Raw genomic sequence first — 17449 nt, 5'->3', positions numbered from 1 at the left:
GCACTGCTCCTCAGTCTCCTCCTGGAACATTGGGCTCTTCCGATCCCACTGCACCCCCCAGAGCTGGACACACACTGGTACTGATTTTGGTCATTTTGGTCTTTGCTCCAGCCAGCTCCGTCCAGATCCTGAACATGACCCCCCAGCCCACACTTAGGGGGCACTTTTCAGTCCCCTCCCATTTCGCACCTCTCAGGTCCCTCTCTCTCCTGTCAGAGTCCCATTCCCATCCCTGTGGGGGGATTCCTTACTTTTCCCCACTGTGGCCAAGCACTGAGCACAAAAGGGGAGCAGATGGTGGGGGGTGGCCGCAGTGAATGGGGAAGACAGCAGAGACGAGGCAGGCAGTGATTTTGTTTTTTTATTCTATACAATGAGGGAGAGAGTCCCTGGGGATAGAGGGACGGATCCGCCCTTCCAGGAGAGGAGACGGCCCTGCCCCAAGCTCTGCTTCCCTCTCTCCAGGTTGCTCCCTCCCTTCCTGTCCCCCACCTGCTGTCCCCACACCTCATCCTGCCATTCTGCCCCTGTGGGATGGGCCGGCAGAGGGCCTGGAGGTGTGGGGGGGTGGGTGGGGGTCTGAGTCCTTGTGAGGCACATGTCGAGAGGAGGGCTGGGCAGGGTGCTGCAGTGGCTGTCAGTCTGTTCCTGGCTCACTGGTTCCTGCTGGGGACAAATCCAGGGAGTCCTGTTTCCTGGGCAGGGAGAGCCAGCCTCTCGGTGTGGGGTATGCCATGTCAGGCAGAGGGGGACCGCCCTTTCCCCCACCCCACTGGCACCTGCGGGGTCAGGGGGCTGTCTTCTGTCAGGCTCCAGCTTGTCGCAGGACTGTGCCCGCCGTGTCCTCTTGGGCTTCAGGGGGGCAGTCCGGCGGCCTGGATCTGGGGGCCCTGAAATGACAGTCAAGGCAGGCCTGGCACAGGAGTAGGGCCATCCGCTGGATGCTTATCCAGGCTGTGACTCATTCCAAGCCCGGGAGGGGGTCCTGATATGGGCAGCAAGGTCCCAGAGGCACGCTGACCCCCCTCCAGCCAGGGAGCAGACCTTGGATCTCAGGCTCCTCTTGGTCCTGCTGTGAGCCCAGCCTCAGCCGAGCTTTGTTCATTCCTGGGGCTGCACCCCCAGCCTCAGCCTCCTCCCTGCTCCCTGGCTCCTGCGGGGGGCGGCGGCCCCTGGACACAGCCACGGGCTTGGGGGGCCGTGGAGCTAAAAGGGGGTCCTGCAGCTGGCAGAAGAAGAAAAATGCTGGGTCAGTTAGTCTTTTCACCTCGTCCAAGGGCCTATCCCGTCCTCCTTGCCGGCCCTCACCTTGGCATTCCTGGTGGGAACAGTCCTCTCTGGGAATAGGGCCCCCTCCTTGTCCTCCTCCCCATCCTGAGAGGCTGGGCTGGGGCTCTGGCAGCTGTGGTTGGGGGCGCTCTCCTCAGCTGGGGGATGGGAAGAGAGGAGAAGCTGCAGGAAAAGGCGTCTGGAGACCAGGACTTTTCCCCTCCAAGCCCATTTGCTCCTGTGTCTGCCCTGCACGTCCTCTCGTGTTACCATAGCCCTTGGTCTCCAGGATTGTCCTGAGCCCATCAGCTTTCGGGGGGAGGGGGCGCTCTGGCCTGGCTGTTCCTCTTGAAGAGCAGGGCCTGAGCCCATTGCTGCTGGGGCAGAGCCAGGGCCCAGGGACTGCTGGGTCCACAGGCATGGCTGTCCATCCAGGGCCGCAGTGCCCCGGGGCCCTGCCAAGCCTGCAGCCTGGCATTCCCAGGACTCTGTCTGCCAGTCTGATTTAGACGGTGAGAGCCTTGGGGAGAGATGCCCTGGCACACACACCCCCGCCCCCCCGCCGCCGCCTCTGTGGCTTTATGCAATCTGCGCCCGAGGGCGTGCCACCCGGAAGGTGTTGTCTGTGTGTGTGTATCTGTGTGGTGTGAGTAAGAGGGACCTGGAGGGTGCCGGGGGTAGGTGTGTGCACAGCGCATCTGATTCTTGCGGTTTCCTAAATGAGGATGGAGCCTCGCTTTAGGTGTTCTAACTGGTCTGTGTGTGGGATGGCCCCAGTGCTGGGACGGCCTTGGAGGACGGGCCAGGAGCACGGGCTCTGCACCTCGCCCTTGTGCCCTAGCCTTCGATGGGCGTGGGGCAGGGGAGCAAGCATCTACCTCTGTCGGGAGATTTGTCCCTGTCAATGATGTTGGAGGGTTATATTCGAGGCCTGTGGGCAATTAAGTTGATGGCGAGCTGACCAGCTTTCATTTAGAGGCTCCTTAAGTGAAAGGTGCTCCAGCAGAAAGCAGGCACCGTATCACAATTTATTTACCCCTCAGAATCCTGAAGGCAGAGGGTAAAGACTTGCTTAAGGTCAGCACTGGTGGTGGTGGCTGAGCCGGGACTGACACCCACGATTCCTGACCTCCAAGGTATGGCTCTCGCCCCTTCCTTGCGGCACATCTCTGTGCTTGGCCGGCTACTTTTAGAGGAGACTGGAATGTTTGAGGTGGGTCTGGCCCGGCTGGGACTTGCCCACCCTCTTTCCCAGCTGCCGTGCGGGGTGGGGGCTCCTTTATAGGGGGGCCGCTCTGCTGATGGTGCCAAGGTGGCGCCTGCCCTACAGAATTCCCTGGAACCATCCACAAAGTAGTGTTCCTTTCCCCTAACCCTGGCTGGCAAAGCCACTTTGGATCTGAGGGACCTTGCTTTGGATTGGCTTGTTTCTTTCGGATGTAGCTTTGTCAATATCTGTAAACGTTTTTACTGTGGTGACTTCCTCACTGCCCCACCTTGGTTGTAAAGTTCCCCCACACAGGGGCTGTGGCTTCTGGTCCTTGTGACACACCACGGGCCTTCAGTGGGGCTACCCGGGACGAGGTGCTCCATACCTATGTGCCACGTGGCCTCGGCTCGGCGCATGGCGCTGAAGCTTGGCTTGCTGCTTTGGGGTGGTGGTGGGGGCTTCCAGGCTCCGGGCCCTGGAGAGCGGGGAGGGGAGGGGGAGGAAGGGGAAAGGCACATCAGGAGGGGGCCCTGAGAGAGGGGTCAAGGAGAGGATGTGAGGGCGACCATTCTCACCTGCATCGTCTGAAGAGCGCCGTTTCTGCCAAGCCTGGACGCTGCCCTCCAGGTCTGGGCCTGTGCCCTGAAAGGACAGCTGAGTCAGGTCATAAGAAAAGTGTCGTCCACACGGGGCGCTGCAGTTAACAAGGGGCTTCTGGTCTGGCACCTTGTGCCTTTCTCACGGCACTGGTCCCTAGACTTTCGGACCCTCTTCCCCCCAAAGTGGCACCCCTACCACCCGAGGGGCGTAAGAAATGGTTTACACGAAGGAGCATACTGTTATTTTAATAGTTCCGTGTTTATTTTCTGCGTGGTAGAAAAAAAAACATGACTAGTACAATAAGCCCACGATTTGAAAAAGTGATCGTGCTTAGGACCAGAGTAAGTTAAAAAGGCGAGTTGACTGAAAGAAGAATATTTAACCGCTAATACAGGTGGCACGTGGAGACAGTAAAAATCGGTCATAAACGTGGTCTAAGTCACCAAAGTTCCAGAGAGGGAGCTCTAGAGGTAAGTATTTATACGACTGCCTGCTGGGCAGGGAGGGCGAGGCCGGGGCGGTTAGGTGACCCGCCCAGGCTGTCGCGGCGGGCAGGCGTGTGGCGTGAGCTCGCCTGCAGCTCACACCTTCTAACACCACGGAACCTCTCTCTCCGCCGGCCCGGCAGGGACGGGGCTCGGAAAGGAAGGCAGACAGGGATCCATAGGAACGGTTGGGTGCCTGGGCTCCCCTCACCTCTCGTTTCCCGTCGAAGCTCCAACCCTTGGCTCTTCCCAACCCAGGAAGGGCAACACCATGGACCCTTGGCTGCTGTGCCGTCCCAGGGGCCAGGCCCCCCTCCCCTGGCTCTGCCCCCTCAGTGCCCTGGAACAAGGCCTCGGGTTTACAAGCAGTTCCTGATGGAGAAGGGGCTCCGTGGGCAGCAAGGGAGTAGGGGAGGGCCCCTGCCCCGCTGAGCCCCCAGCCCTGGGGCTGCCCGGCCCCGACCCTCCAGCCCTCCTCTGAGGAGTCCTTCCTTTGCCCTCCTTTGCATGCAGCACTCCCAGCATGCACTGGGTCACCAGGCTTAGACCGCTCAAGCAGCGGGGCCATTGGGGTGCCCAAAGTCCCCCAGAAGCCTGAGTCCTAGCATTCTCCCATTAACTGCCGGGGGTGGGGTAAGTGGGTGGGCTGTGTGTAGGACAGCAACGGGGGAGGAGGCCGCACTTCACCTCACTTACCATCTTCCTGCGGAAGGAAGGCCCCCGGCTCCCCCCAAATCCAGGGAGGGGGCCACTCTCCTCCTCTGGGCTCCAACAGGGGGAGGAGTTATTGCCGAGGCTGGGGGGATCTGGGCTGGGGGGGCTCTCCTGAGTTGGGGGTGGGGGTGGGGGCGGAGGGAGGAGCAGCCCAGTGGTGGGGGACCCTGGCCCCCTCTCCCCCTTGAAGCTCCGGGGCCGGCGAAAGTGAAACAGGCCCCTGCGCCTCTTCTTCTGGAGTGGAGGCAGCGGCGGCTCGGAGAGGCCGGGCCGCAGGGTCCGCAGCGTCCGGGGGTAGCTGGGCAGGGTTGGGGTGTGTTAGTGACAAAGCCAAGGGCAGATGCAAATACCAGAGGCGGAGGTCGCGCAGGGCCCTGGTGGTGCTGGGTGCTGGCGTTAGTGGAGCCCTGGGTCCAACAAACCTCCCACTTTCCTCTCTCACCCGGCCTCTCCTGCGCCCCGTAATCCTTTCCATTTCCTTCTCAGGAGAGATGGCGTCCTCACCTTCCCTGTCATAATCCTCCAGCAGCGTCCTTCCCCCCATCTCCCCAGCAACTCCTTCCTCCTGGGCACCCCCATTCCCCCATCCTTCTCTCAGCTTCTCCAAGTGACTCTGTTCCTTCTGGACAGATGCTGGGGAGTCTGCAGGACTGTGACAGAGAATATACCCTCCAGGCCTCTTTCCACTAACTGTCATCCCATCCCAGGAACTGCTGCCGCCCCATCCGCCCACCCCTGTCCCCACTACCCCATTGGGGTGGTTCTCCCTGACCCTCTCCTTTCCAGCTGTCCTGAGGAGAGTCAGAGAACGTGGGAGTTAAGAGCTGGGTGGGGAAGCATGAGAACATGGGGAAACGTTCCAGAGAGACTGGCTTTGGGACCCTGCAGTTGGACAGGCCTCCATGATGGCTGGGAGGACATGAGAGCCCTTCAGGGCCTCTGGGCCTGCAGAAAAGGGGGCTGTGTCTAGGTGCCACACCTGGAGCTTTCATCCATGACCCTTCGGCTGAAAAAGTCCTCCAGCCCCTCATCCAGGCGGGTGGCCATCCCATTCTCCTGACGAGTCCCAGTCACTGGCACCTGCTGGGAGGAACGTTCTGTAGGGTATCTTATCTGGATCAGGAAGTCCTCCCCCCTCGCCCCGTCTACTCAGGGCCTTTCCCTTTGGACTTGGCCTTGCCTCTTGTGGGACCCATGGAAATTGAGACTTCAGTCCCCCTGGGCATTTCCTAAGCTTGGTGGCTCCTGGCTCTATCCCTCACCCAAATGGGAACTGTCACTATCTGGCAGACAGAGATTTCTCATCTGGGAAAACTGGATAATTCCATCCTCTTTTCTGTGGCCTGCCCGGGCCCCTGCCTGATCCCCCAAGGCTGATGTCTCTGGCATTGGGGTCCTAAAGCTAGAACCTCTGGCTGTGGCATTGCTGAGTGAAGTTGGTCCTCTTGTGAGGACTTAGGGACTCACATTGGGCCGACCAGGTCCTGGAGGTGTGGTCCGGGGGGGCCGGGGCCTGCCTTGTGTTTGATGCTTTAGTTTATAGCCGTGAGTGGGCAGCTCGGATAGACCCTCCCAGGAGCCACTGCCTGTGGGCTGGCTGCTCCCGAGTCCTGAGAACCAGCCGGGGGGGATCCCCAGGCTCCCCAGCTGGCTTTCCATGTCCTGGGGGCTCCCGCCTGTGGACACAGCAGCGTTAGAGGGACCAGCAGGAGGCACAGGGAGAAAGCAGGCGGGTGAGACAGAATGAAAAAGAAAGGGACCCGGGGCTGGGAAGGGTGCAGGAAGCTGGTGGGCATCGGAATGGAGGCTGGGGACTCACTGATGAAGGCGGACACTGGCCGGATCTTGCGGCAGCGTTTCTGTTTTCGGATGGCCATGGTGTCCTGCAGAAGTGGAGACGAAGGGTGGGGCCGGGCTGCAAGTCCCAGGAGCCTCCCCCGGAGCCTCCTACTTCTCTTTAGGGCCCCCTCCCGCCTCCCTGCCCTTGTGTGGCTGAGCTACTGGGATGAGGAAAGAGGCGAGGCTGGATTTGGGGGGGTGGGGGAGATGAGACCAGGCCCAGGGACAGGGGACAGTGCCGTCCAGAGAAATGGAGGGGGACAGTGTTTTGGAGGTTCCTCATTTAAGGTGGGGAGTGGGGGGGCACTTACAATGTTGGTCCCCAGTTCATCATCTGTGGTCTCCTCATGGTCATGGTTCCGGCCTCGGCCCCGGGAGGACAGATCCTGCCCTTGGCCTGGCCCCGACGGTGGATCTGATAGTGTCTTTAGCTGGGCCAGGTGCCGGGCCTGAGGAAGGACAGGTGTGAACAGGTTCCCTGGGAAGCTGCCCACTTTCCAGGGCTTTGGGAGAGGGTTGCTTGGGGGAGATAGGGTGACAGGTGGGGGGGTGTGCCCGAGCCTGGCTGGGGTTCAGAAGCCTTACCAGGCTCTTATGCGAGTGATACAGTTCCTGCAGGATCTCGTCCACTATGGAGTTGGTCAAGTAGGTGACGACTGAGAGCTTCACTTCACTGTGGGCACAGGTGGGACAGCTCAGCCACCCCCTCCCTGGCCCCTGAGCCTTGGCCCTGCCCTTCCCCAGATGCCTAAGGGAGTGGACAGCTGGCCTGGCTGTCCACAGAGGCACCTTAGGTCTCTGTTATGTCTCCATAAAGGCATGCCCCATCCCACCCACTGACCCCCAGCATGGGTGTGTGTGGACAGGGAGGGTGGGCGAAGAGGAAATGAGGAGGAGGAGCAAGGGGGCTCCAGGCCACGCTCCTGGAGTTCCAGTAGAACAGAACTGGGTAAACTGGGTTGCTGAGTGAACCCTGCTGGTCTCTGCTGGAAGCCCAGAAACTGGCTCTTCTTAAGCTTGGCCATTTCACGGATATGTGTAATCATATTCCTTTGCTTTGGTGAGCGGTGGCACCCAGAATGAGAGCTTGGGGGGGCGGGCAACAAGAACTGGGGTGGGGGGCAGAGTGTAGTCCACGCTCCCCTACTCATCAAGTCTGTCCACACCTCCGAGGACGCTGTGCGTTGTTTCCGGGACGCGATTCTCGGTGTATGCGTGTGGCTATGTGTGTGTGTGTTTACTCCTGTGTGTGTGCACAGCCAGGCTCCTAAGCCCAGGCTCAGCACTTCGATTTCTAGAGCAAAGGCCAGCCAGACCCTAAATAGCCAAGGTTGCAGTTAGTTAAAGATTTATCCCTTGTAATGGAGATTGTGCCATTCATTATTCATTGCTGAAAGCTGGGCCCCAAGTCCCCGTGAGCTCTGGGCCTAATCCAGCCTGTCCCAGTGCCAACCCCTCCGCCTCTCACTCCAGCTTGTTCTGGATGTCCTGGCCCGCCTGCTCCAGCAGCGCCCCTCGGATGAAGTTCCGCGGCACCGTGACGCGCTCAGCCACGTGGCTCAGCATCTTGTTGTGCCCCTCGGCCACTCGCATGGCCACGGGACATAACTCCTGCGTTAGGCTGACCATCGACTCCAGGATCACCTGGTGTGGGGGGGAAGGGAGGTCGGAGCCCCAGGGGGTGCAGGGTCAGGGCTGGGCCGCACTGGAAGAGATGCTAGCCTGTCTATTCCAGCCCCCTCTGGTGAGACTGAGGGGCCTGCCGACGTGCCAGGGCTGGTTACCAGGCAGAGCCCAGGACACGCAGGCTTCCCCACATCCTGGTCAGTGTCCCTGCCACCCGACCGTAGGGACAGGGGAGAGAGTCAGTCCAAGGATCAGAGTCCAGAGGGGAGAAGTCAGAGCTGGGGGCCAACGGGAAGCTAGCAGAAAAAAATCTAGCAATGCCTGACACATCGGGAGTGGGGGTGGCCTCAACTCTGCATTTCCTTCTTGTCCCCAGTAACTTCCCTGTGCTGACCCCAGCCCTTGGGTTTGAGCCTCAACACTGGGCTGCCTCCCTCAGGACTTGCCTGCAGCTCCTTGTCCACAGCCTTGGACACCTCGCTGGCAACTGACTCCAGCCTCTGCCGTACGGGCCCGTCGTTGGCCAGCACGTGGCCCAGCTCGTAGAGGCTGGGAAACAGCTGCAGAGGGAAGGGGTTATCCGCAGAGGGTCGGAATTGGGCCCGACCACGTCCCTGGGGGCGCTGGGCTGGGAGGGTAGATGCCTGGGTCGGCCGATGCTCCCGGGGCCACGTGGCTGGCCTTCCGGGCTCTCGGTCTGCAGGGGCGGGTGGGGCTGCGGAGGGCTCTCACCGCCCGTGAGTTTTTGGCGTCCTTGATGAGGTCCCGAGCGTAAAGCAGCTCGTCCTGCACAGGCTCCAGGGGGCACAGCCTCAGGGCCCGCACCTCCTCCTGCACTCGGCCGCACAGCCGCTGCAGCATCTGCAGCACAGCCAGCAAAAGTGTCAGGGGGGCCCCTTGCACCCTCATCTTCCCAGGTGGGAACCCAGGCACCCCGTTGCTGGGTGCCCTGGGGGGTGCTCCTGGTGCTGGCACTGCCGGGGTGGTGGGGGTGTCTCTGGATGGCCTGTTCTCTCTTCTTGGGATGCCCTGGAAGGCCCAGGGGCGCTCCCGCAGTCCTGCACACTCCTCGTCTGGGGCCCCCCACATGGGCTCTCGCGTTTGAGGCCATACCCCGAACGTGCTGCCCTTTGCTCTCGTGCGCGCTCCGTCCAATTATGGACGCCACAGAATGCCTCTTTCCTGCCCGCCCCCTTTGCGCGTGCCCGCTCTATCCCACCACACCTGAGCCCAGCGTGCCCTGCGTGTGCCCCATGTGTCCCAGAGGGAAACGTTTACTTGCTCGGCGCTGCTGGTCACCAGGCCCTGCTGCAGCCTGAAGGCCTGCTCCTGCGGGCACGTCTGGGAGTGGTTGTTCCTCACCAAGCACCACTGGATCTGGAGACGACGGGGTGGGAGGGGTCGGGGTCCGGAATGTGGGCTGGCCCCTGTCGCCTGCTGTTCTGCGACCACCTCGCCCCCACCCCCCAGCTGAGGCCTCTACCTTCTGCCAGACGTCCTCGGTGCGCTCAGGGGCGCTGCGGTAGGCTTGGGAGATATCACTCACGGGGAAGGACATGAAGCGCAGCGTGTGGTTGCTGTGGGGCATAGTGGCACAGCTTTGGAGGGCGAGAGGTGAGGAGGGGCCCTTGCTCCCCAGACCCCCCTTGCTGACCATTTCCCTCACCCTTGGCCTTTCTTAACATTTCTGTGCAAACAGGTGGAGCAAGCGGGGGTAGGGGCTGGTGTGGCGGGTCTGGTCCAAGCCCAGGGAGGCCGGGGCTGGGGTCAGGGCAGAGCCCCAGTCCGCTCACCTCTCCAGGGCCCTTGCAATGTCCAGAAAGCCCAGGGCAGACGTGTTGTTCCGATCCCATAGGATGGTTCTAGAGAGACAGTGAGCGGCAGCTCGTGACCTCTCCCTCACACAGCCCACTCTGGAGTCCTCCCTTCTTTCCTGGGTGATGGGGCTGACTCCGAAACATTTCTGGGCCTGAGGGTGTCCCGGAAGCTGGGGTACAGAGCAACGGGGCAAGCAGGGAGGGCATGTGTGTGTGTGTGTGTGTGTGTGTGTGTGTGAGGGGTGGACGGGGCTCCAGGTCAGGGGGCCCCGGTCAGATCAACGAGGCAAGGAAGGAGGGCGTGTGGGGGTGCGGACTGGGACTCCAGGTAGGGGCCTGGCTGTGCCCGGCACCTGAGGGAGGAGTTGATCTGCAGGGCCTTGGACAGCATCTTGGCCCCGATGTCCTCCATGCCGTTGCCGCTCAGGTCCACCTTGGCCAGGCAGGTGTTGCTGCCCAGGGCATTGATGAGGATGCTGGTGCGAAGCTTCAGCCGCGAGTCCGCCACTGACAGTGACTGCAGGGACTGCGCGGGCAAGAGCGGGGTTGGGCCCGGTCCCCGCAGCCCCTGCCACCGAGGGTCCCTCCCCAGGCCCAGGCACTCACACAGTCCTCTTCTTGGATCAGCTGCACCAGCTTGTGCAGGATCTCCTCCAGGGTCCTGCGGGGAGTCAGGGCTCAGAGCAGGAGGGGAGGGGCAGGAGGTGATTTGAGTAGGGAGGGGCCAGAGGTAATACAGTGAGCCAAAAGGGTACTTGGATGATGGAGTGAGGTCTGTGGGTATGGGGAGGGGGCCTCACTTGGCCTTGACATTGAAGTTCTTGCCCAGGAACAGGTGCTTGAGGGACTTATTCTTTCCAAGTGCGGGCACCAGCGTCAGGAGGTCCGAGTCAAACCCTGGCCAACAAATGGGAGAGGTCTGGACTGAGGCCCAGGGCTCCCTGGAGTACCCCCAGGGGGTTCTCCCCCATGTTCCAGTCCCTGACCTCACTGATCCCCAGGAAGGGAAGTGCCCCTACTCACCGTTGTCTGACAGATCCAGGCTGCCCACACAGGTGACAGCCCCCAGCTGCTCCTGCAAAGCCTGGGCTCCTGCTGAGCGGAGCTGTGGGGTGGGGTGGGGTGGGGAAAGCAGAGGTAGCGGGAGAGGGCACCTTTAATGCTAAGAGACCAGAGTAGTCACACTAGGACTCAAGGCCATGCTAGGTCTCAGGTGTCAGATCAGGAGGCCCCTTCTCCACACCAGATCCTTCCCTAAGGCTCTCCCTCCTCCCTGTAGCCAGAAAGATCTCCAGGCTGGGGCTCTGGAGATAGCTCGCTCCTGCCCTCTGGTGGGAAAGTCTGGTATCTCCCACCCCAAAGCTCTGGGTGAGGGGGGGGGACTGGAGGCTGAAAATGACCTCTGAAAAGAGGGACACAGACTAGAGACTAAGCAGGGAAAGTGGAGGTGTGGTCAGGTTCGAGGGCCACAGAGGTGCCGCACAGAGGCAAGATGGAGCCAGGGTTTGAGGAAGGTCAGAGAAATGAACAGTGGGGCGATGGGTGGGGGACTGGCAGTGGTGTTGGGGGGTGGAGGGCTCACCTCGCAGCTGCTGAGGTCCAGGTGCAGATCACTGAGGTGACTGTTGAGGGAGAGGCCCTGGAGCAGCGCCCTGTGGGAAGAAGGTCAGCGGGCCCACCTCTACCCCTCACCCTCTTCTCTCACGGTTCCCTCTTAGACGCCCCCCAACCCTGCACCCACCCGACCTGAGGGCCTCCAGGGGCAGCCTCGTGGCCGACAGGCTGACGTGGCTTAGCGTGTAGGCGCTGCTGAAGAACTGCTTGAAGGCCGGCGGGGCCTCCCGGCCCTTCCTGCGGAGACACCCGGAGTCAGCCTGGGGGGGGCGCCCAGGCTCGCCCCATCCCTCCCTGCACCCCTTGTGCTCCCACCTGTGGGAGCAGCTATTGCGCGCCAGGTTGAGGTAGGTGAGGTGGGAGCAGCAGCCGTGGAGCAGGGCTCCCAGAAGCTGTGGGGAGAGACAGGGTGGGTCTCACAGGGGCTGAGAGGGGCGTCGGCAGGGGCTGGCAAGGACTCCTCCCTCCCTCCCTGTCAAGGTCCTGGCTCATCGCCCTCGGCAGTCAGTCTGTGTGAGCCCCTCTATGAATGCCCACTTTGCCTCTTGATGCCTCAGTGTCTGTGGAAAGTGGGTCTACTCCCTGCCTGATCCCAGGGGTGGTGGAGAGGCTCACGGGCAGCGACTGTGTAAAGCTGGGGCCACCAGGGGCTCATAAGGTGCCTTGTTCAAGTGAGAGGAAGAATCCTTTCCCCTTGATGGGCTCAGCTCTGTGCCAGGGTGCACAGCTGGGGAATGGAGGGAGGGCTGGCTTTTAGGCACAGCCCCACAACCTTGGGCAGTGACCTGGATCGCATACCCCACAGGTGTGAGCTGTGGGCATAGCTTTAGAATTCAGCTGAACTTGGAGTCTTCCCACGAGCTCTGTCCACTCAAGGCAGGGGCGGTGAGGCAGGGACCCACCCTGGCCTCCCCGAATCACCTCAGGCTGGCTCTCCTATCACCGAGCCCTCACCAAGTCAATGGCGCAGTCGGTCCCTGCCAGGTCCAGGTGCATCAGGGCATTGGGCTGGGCCAGGAAACTGTAGAGGGCCTGGGAACAAGGACAGAGGGGCTGCCAGGGAAGGGCAGAGCCACGGGGCGGAGACTCCCAGGTCCTGAAGACTGAGCGTGCTTCTGCAGGGGCTTGAGCTATGTTCTCTGGACTCACATTGGCCTCGTCTGTGGCGAGCAGCCCGGGGTTCTTGCTCAGGTCCAGGTATCGAAGGGAGCTGGCAAAGGCAGGGTTGGCCCCGAACGTCTGGCCCAGCGCCTGGAGCCCTGAGCATAGCAGACACTGAGCTGGGTTGGGCCCCATCCCCACCTCTTCCCCTTCAACCCAACTCTTCCCCACCCTACGATGTGGCTCCATTCCCCTCCCTCAGATCCCTGGGAGGCTGTGTGAGTGTGTTGGTGGGACTCAAAGCTCCAGAGGGCTGGAGGATGGTCAGAGGTCAGAGGTGAGGGGCCCCGGTGCAAGTACCTCGAGGGGAAATGGCAGTCTTGGCCAGGCACAGTTTGGTGAGGCCAGTGGGGAAGCAGAGGAGCTGCTGACTCAGACTAAGGAAGCCTGGGGAGTGGAGACAGAAATGGGCCAGTGAGGGGCCGGTGGTGGGCACGGGGGTGCAGAGTCAGGGTGGGGGCTTAAAGTGGGTACAGGCCTGGGGTTAAGGACAGCAGTATTGGGGCAAGGGCTGGCATCAGGCCAGAGAGCCCCTGTTCAGCCCCGGGTTGGGCTCTGGGTGAAGACAGGGGTCTGTATTATGGTGGGGGTAGGATTCAGGGCTGGGGCTCACCCTTGTCCTCGATGGGGTTGTGGGACAGAGTGAGGGCATGCAGCACACAGCTCCCGTTCTCCCCAAACACCCCGGCCAGCTTCTGGACAAAGTCCCTTCAGGGAAGGGGAGGAAGGATTTGTTTGTCCCAGCCCCTGGGCTTCCCCTTTTCCTCCACCTGCCTGCCTGCATGGGGCTGCAAATGTCAGAGGCCCCCACAGGTGGGGACCAGCTTGGGGCCAGCGTGGGAGCTTGTCATCACTCCGAAGGAGCTGGGAAGTTGTGCCAAGACAAAGCCTAGCTTTGGGTCCTTGAGACTAGAGCAGCCCACCCTGCTGGGTAGTCGATAGAAGAAGGGGATGGGGCAGGGAGCATAGTGGGAGAGGCCATGGAGCTGGGGGGCCAGGAGGCTTAGGTCTGAGTCCCAGCTTGACCATAAACTTGCTTTGTGTCCTTTTCGGGCCTAAATCTCCTTTTCTGTAGGGTGAGGAGCTGGAGGAGATAGCATGGAGGCCCGTATCATGCTCTGAGGTTCTGGGACCCTAAGACTACATCAGCGGGGCACCACTGCCCAGGGAGGAGGCTGGCCTCACGTCTTAAGCCCGGCGTTGTCCAGCACCAGCTCTTCAAGGCTCCCCGACTTGCTCAGGGTATGGAGCACCTGTTCTAGCACTTCAGAGCCCTAAGGACAGAGGGGGTTTTTCCTATCAGGAGCCAGAGAGGGCGCTACTCTCTGGCCCCTCCTTCCACCCCTCCTAGTCCCTACCAGCCGCAGATCCTTGCAGTAGAGTTTGGTGAACCACTGGTTGTAGGCCAGGGCTGCCACCATTAGGGCCAAGTCTCTGTGGGCAGATTGAAGGGGCAGGAAAGTGGTGAGCAGGTGGCTGGGGCAGGAAAGTGGTGAACAGAAGAATCTAGGGATGGGATGGTTGGGCTGGGAAAGTCTAGCCAGGTAGAAGACAAGGGGGAGTGGAGCTGGGGAGAGAGCTGGGGCTGTAGGTAGGACTAGAAGAGGGAGCCTGGAAGGGCCAGGGTCGGGCTGAGGCTAGAAGGGCAGGGGGTGGGAGGAATTGAGTCTCTGCTTCATCTGCTTACCGGCTTTCCAAGTGGCTGAAATCCAAAAGATTGAACTCCCGGTTATCCTCGGCATGATAGATGGTGTCCACATCCTTGGAGAGGTGGAACTGGCTCACACCTGCTCCCCTCCTCCCCTACCCCCTCCCTCTGGGTCCCACCTGCCCACCTGCTGGGTCCCTGCCCAACATACCCATTGCACCTCCTCACGGCAGTGCAGCCCATTGTAGTCACACAGGGCAGCATAGGTCTCAGAGAAGCCACCTGTGGGGCAGGACACGAGCTGGCTCCATGAGGAGTACGGACATGGGGAATAGGCTTGGGGTTCAAGGAAAGGTCAAGGTCATTTTATGTGGCGAGTGTCCTGGGTTCCTGCTACACCATGAACCTCTGAGGTCTGGGAGCGATGGAGTCCTCAGGGCAGGCAGAGCCCCATGCGCAAAGGATTCTGGACAAGGGCAGGGTAGTTGGGGTTCCATTTGCATCAAGTCTGCCCCTGCTCACCGCAGACACTGTGAGTGGTAGATGTGGAAGTCTCAGAGTTGGGGGATGTGTCTCGGGGCCCTTCTGGGGTGTCAGCATTTCCACGCCGAATTAGACACCTGGAAAATAAACAAATCCATCCCAGAGAGGGGTGGAAAGAGGCTCTCAGTTTTTTCCCTGTTATAGCTTCTGGGTCCCTGGGAAGAAGCAGGAGTGGGGACATAAGGACTCTTCCTCTTGGTGTTCCAGGAGCCTAGGGCCAGGGGAAGGAGGGAAGGAGGGAAGGAGAGAAGGAGTGAGAAGTCTCCTTGTTGTCTAGCCCTTTGAGAGACTCCTCCTTTGCCACTCACCCGGGGCCAGGGCAGACCTTGGAGAGGGCAGAGCTCACATGTCGTGTCACCTGGTCTACGCTCTCAGCCGATGGCAGCCTCATGCTCACCAGGCCACGCTCTGTCTCCACCAGGATCTGGAGGAAAGGGAGCACCAGCACCAGGGCCTCAGACACCAACTCCTTCCTCCTGCTGGCCCAAGAGCAGGGCCCAAGTTGTGCCACTCACCTGGTTCTGACTGAGCGTGTTGAAGGCGCGGATTTCTAGGACATTGAAGGAACTCTCCACCTATGGGTGGGGGGGGGGGTTGCACAGGCATGCTCATTTGAGGTTAGGGCCTGGCTGCCTGGTTCTGGAGGGAGTAGGCCAGGTGCACCCCTGCTCCTCAGCCCGACTCACCTTGGCTGGGACTTTAAGAGGGAAGAGGTGGAGGCGCCAGGAGGTCAGGGCCTTCGGAGGGAGGAAAAGAACATCAGCAGCAAATGGTGGTTCCTGGGGCCTAGGCCCTCTGTCCTCCTTCAGCCCCCACCGCCTGTGTGCAACCCCTGTCAGCAGTGGCCCTCTGCTCAGGGTATCCTCTGTCTCTCTCACGCCCCACCCCGGGCTCCTGGACATCCATGCAGTCCAGCCTGCCCCGTTCCCCGGGCTTCGGCTCCTCTGTGCCCCCACCATCCCCAGTCTCCCCTGCTTTCTGGTCTCCTTGTTCTCAGCAGCCCAGCTGCCCCTGATTACGCCTCCTCTGCCTGCCGCCCCCCCCCCCCCAAGCACAAGCCCAGTGCCCTCACCAGAACTCGATCCTCAAACTTCTTGGGCTTCGTCTCCAGCTTCACCCGATGTTGTTGGAGCACAGCCCCTTGGCTCAGGCACCTCCTGATGCTGTCTGTGGGTGGGTGGGGGGCCTGCTCAGAGCTCCCCTTACCCTGGCCACCCCCACCTCCCCAGGGTTCTCGGGTATGGGGTCAGATGAGAGGAGAAATAAACAGAGAGAGAGAGAGCTTTCCTTCTTGGGTGGCTTTCCTCTTCCCATTAGAGGAGGGGTGTGTGGAGAAAACCCTGGCTCCTGAGTCAGGGGACAGTTGCTGAGTGACACTGTCTGTGGGAGGGTGTGTCTTACACTTCTGAGGGTGTGAAGGATTTTTCCAACCCATGCACTCCAGCAGCCATTGACACATACATAGTGAGTCAGTGTGTGGGGGCGTGGGGGTGTCCCTTTGACTATATTCTGGGTGGTCTGGGTGTGAGCGTCTGCCTTTTACTATGCATGTGTGCCTGCCTTCCGAAGACACCAGGGAGCCGTGTGTGGCCTTGGTAGGGGTGGAGAGGTGAATGAGTGTGCTGTGCTTGTAGTTGTGAAAGACAGCTCTGTTGAGGGGTTGAGGGGGTGCGGGTGGGCAGTGGTGGTGGTGGTGGTGAGGAGTTAGTGTTTAAATGAGCTCAATACCCATTTCCTAGCAAAACCATCCGGATATCCCAGTGTGTGTATGTGTGGGTGTGCGTGTGTGGTGGGGGTGCAGTTTCTTTAAAGATGTGTGTACACACACATCTGATGATTGTGTGTGTGTGTGTGTGTGTGTGTGTGTGTGTGTGTGTGTAGGTATGGGAATTGCCACGGTGCAGCATGCCTCTGAGTATCCTTGAGCGTCCTGGTTTCTGCGTGGGCTAGCCTGTGCTCCGGGCCTGGGGCAGGTGGCGAGTGAGGGATTTGGTAGTGCTGGGGGGTCCGGCCTTGGTTTGGGCCGAGTCTGAGAACCACGCAAACAGGAGAGACCTTGAGGTGTGGGTGTGAGTACGGAGAAGGGGAAGGCTAAGACCGGGGCTCCGGGAGGCGAGCTGCAGAGACCCTGCTCTTGGTTTTAGCTCCAGTGCGGGCCCTCTTCCCTGACTCCCTTCTTTGCCCCACTGGCCTGGGAGCTGCCGGGCTGCCGGAGGGGCTCTCAGGGCCAGTTCCGGGGCGGGGCCGGGAGGAGGGAGGGTGCTGAGCCAAGAGGCGGTCAGGACCAGGGGCAGCTCCCTTGGTCAGGCGGGGCGGGCCGGGCCCCGCCCGACGGGGAAGCGGGGACTCTCCGGAGGAGAGACTGGACACCTCCCCGAGGGATGGGCCGGGATCAATGAGAGTCAGCCCCAGGGAGCGACAGGGGACTGCACCTGTCACCGAAGATCGGGACGGGCGGCTCTGGGACTGGAAGGTCCTGACAGGGTGAGGCGAGGCGGGCAGCGGAGGATGCTCCGGGGACAGCGATGCCCCGAGCTAGGATGCAGGGGCAGGGGGCTGCCTTGGAGTCGGAATGCATGGGACGCGGGGAGGGGGGGAGGCACCGGGGCTGGGGTGTACCGCGGGGTGGAACGCACTGGGTCTGGGATGCTCCGGGACGGGGCGTCCCGGAGACCACCGCAGCCTCGTACCTTGCAGCTCGCGGGTGAGCTCCGCGCTGGGCTTGGCCATGGCGGCCGCTGCTGCTGCCGTTGCTGCAGAGGAGCCGCCGCCGCCGGGGAGCCGCGGCACATGCTAGACCTGGCTCCGGTAGGGCCCGGGCGCTGAGCGCTGCAGCAGCCGCCGAGCCCGCTCCTGTCAGGGGCGGCTGCGCGAGCGCTCCTCCCCCCCCCCCCCCCGCCCCAGGCCTAGGAGCCCGGGTCTC

General features: G+C 61.5%; 1 protein-coding gene across 1 annotated transcript; it reads right to left on the bottom strand.

Annotated features, from left to right (window-relative positions):
• Nucleotides 1–637: 637 nt before the first annotated feature.
• CARMIL3 (capping protein regulator and myosin 1 linker 3) lies at nucleotides 638–17388 on the bottom strand. The gene is made up of 40 exons (XM_026486447.4): nucleotides 17217–17388; nucleotides 15599–15693; nucleotides 15213–15263; nucleotides 15042–15101; nucleotides 14835–14950; nucleotides 14506–14603; nucleotides 14195–14265; nucleotides 14023–14096; nucleotides 13694–13769; nucleotides 13521–13609; nucleotides 12949–13043; nucleotides 12636–12722; nucleotides 12324–12433; nucleotides 12129–12206; nucleotides 11490–11566; nucleotides 11307–11411; nucleotides 11143–11212; nucleotides 10584–10665; nucleotides 10361–10457; nucleotides 10167–10221; nucleotides 9914–10086; nucleotides 9537–9605; nucleotides 9227–9320; nucleotides 9022–9120; nucleotides 8476–8604; nucleotides 8190–8303; nucleotides 7586–7761; nucleotides 6703–6790; nucleotides 6429–6566; nucleotides 6098–6161; nucleotides 5746–5954; nucleotides 5258–5358; nucleotides 4261–4576; nucleotides 3776–3904; nucleotides 3055–3121; nucleotides 2865–2954; nucleotides 1309–1427; nucleotides 1045–1225; nucleotides 780–890; nucleotides 638–663 (listed from the first exon to the last, which is right to left on the bottom strand). Exons 1-40 carry the CDS (start codon nucleotides 17254–17256, stop codon nucleotides 638–640), a joined length of 4119 nt encoding a protein of 1372 aa, XP_026342232.2. The 5' UTR covers nucleotides 17257–17388.
• Between the last annotated feature and the right edge of the window lie 61 nt (nucleotides 17389–17449).

This window comes from Ursus arctos, unplaced genomic scaffold, assembly GCF_023065955.2.
Source record: "Ursus arctos isolate Adak ecotype North America unplaced genomic scaffold, UrsArc2.0 scaffold_37, whole genome shotgun sequence".
Lineage (NCBI taxonomy): Eukaryota > Metazoa > Chordata > Mammalia > Carnivora > Ursidae > Ursus > Ursus arctos.
The sequence above is the reverse complement of the archived record's forward strand: the minus strand, read 5'-3'. Positions and strand labels throughout refer to the sequence as shown.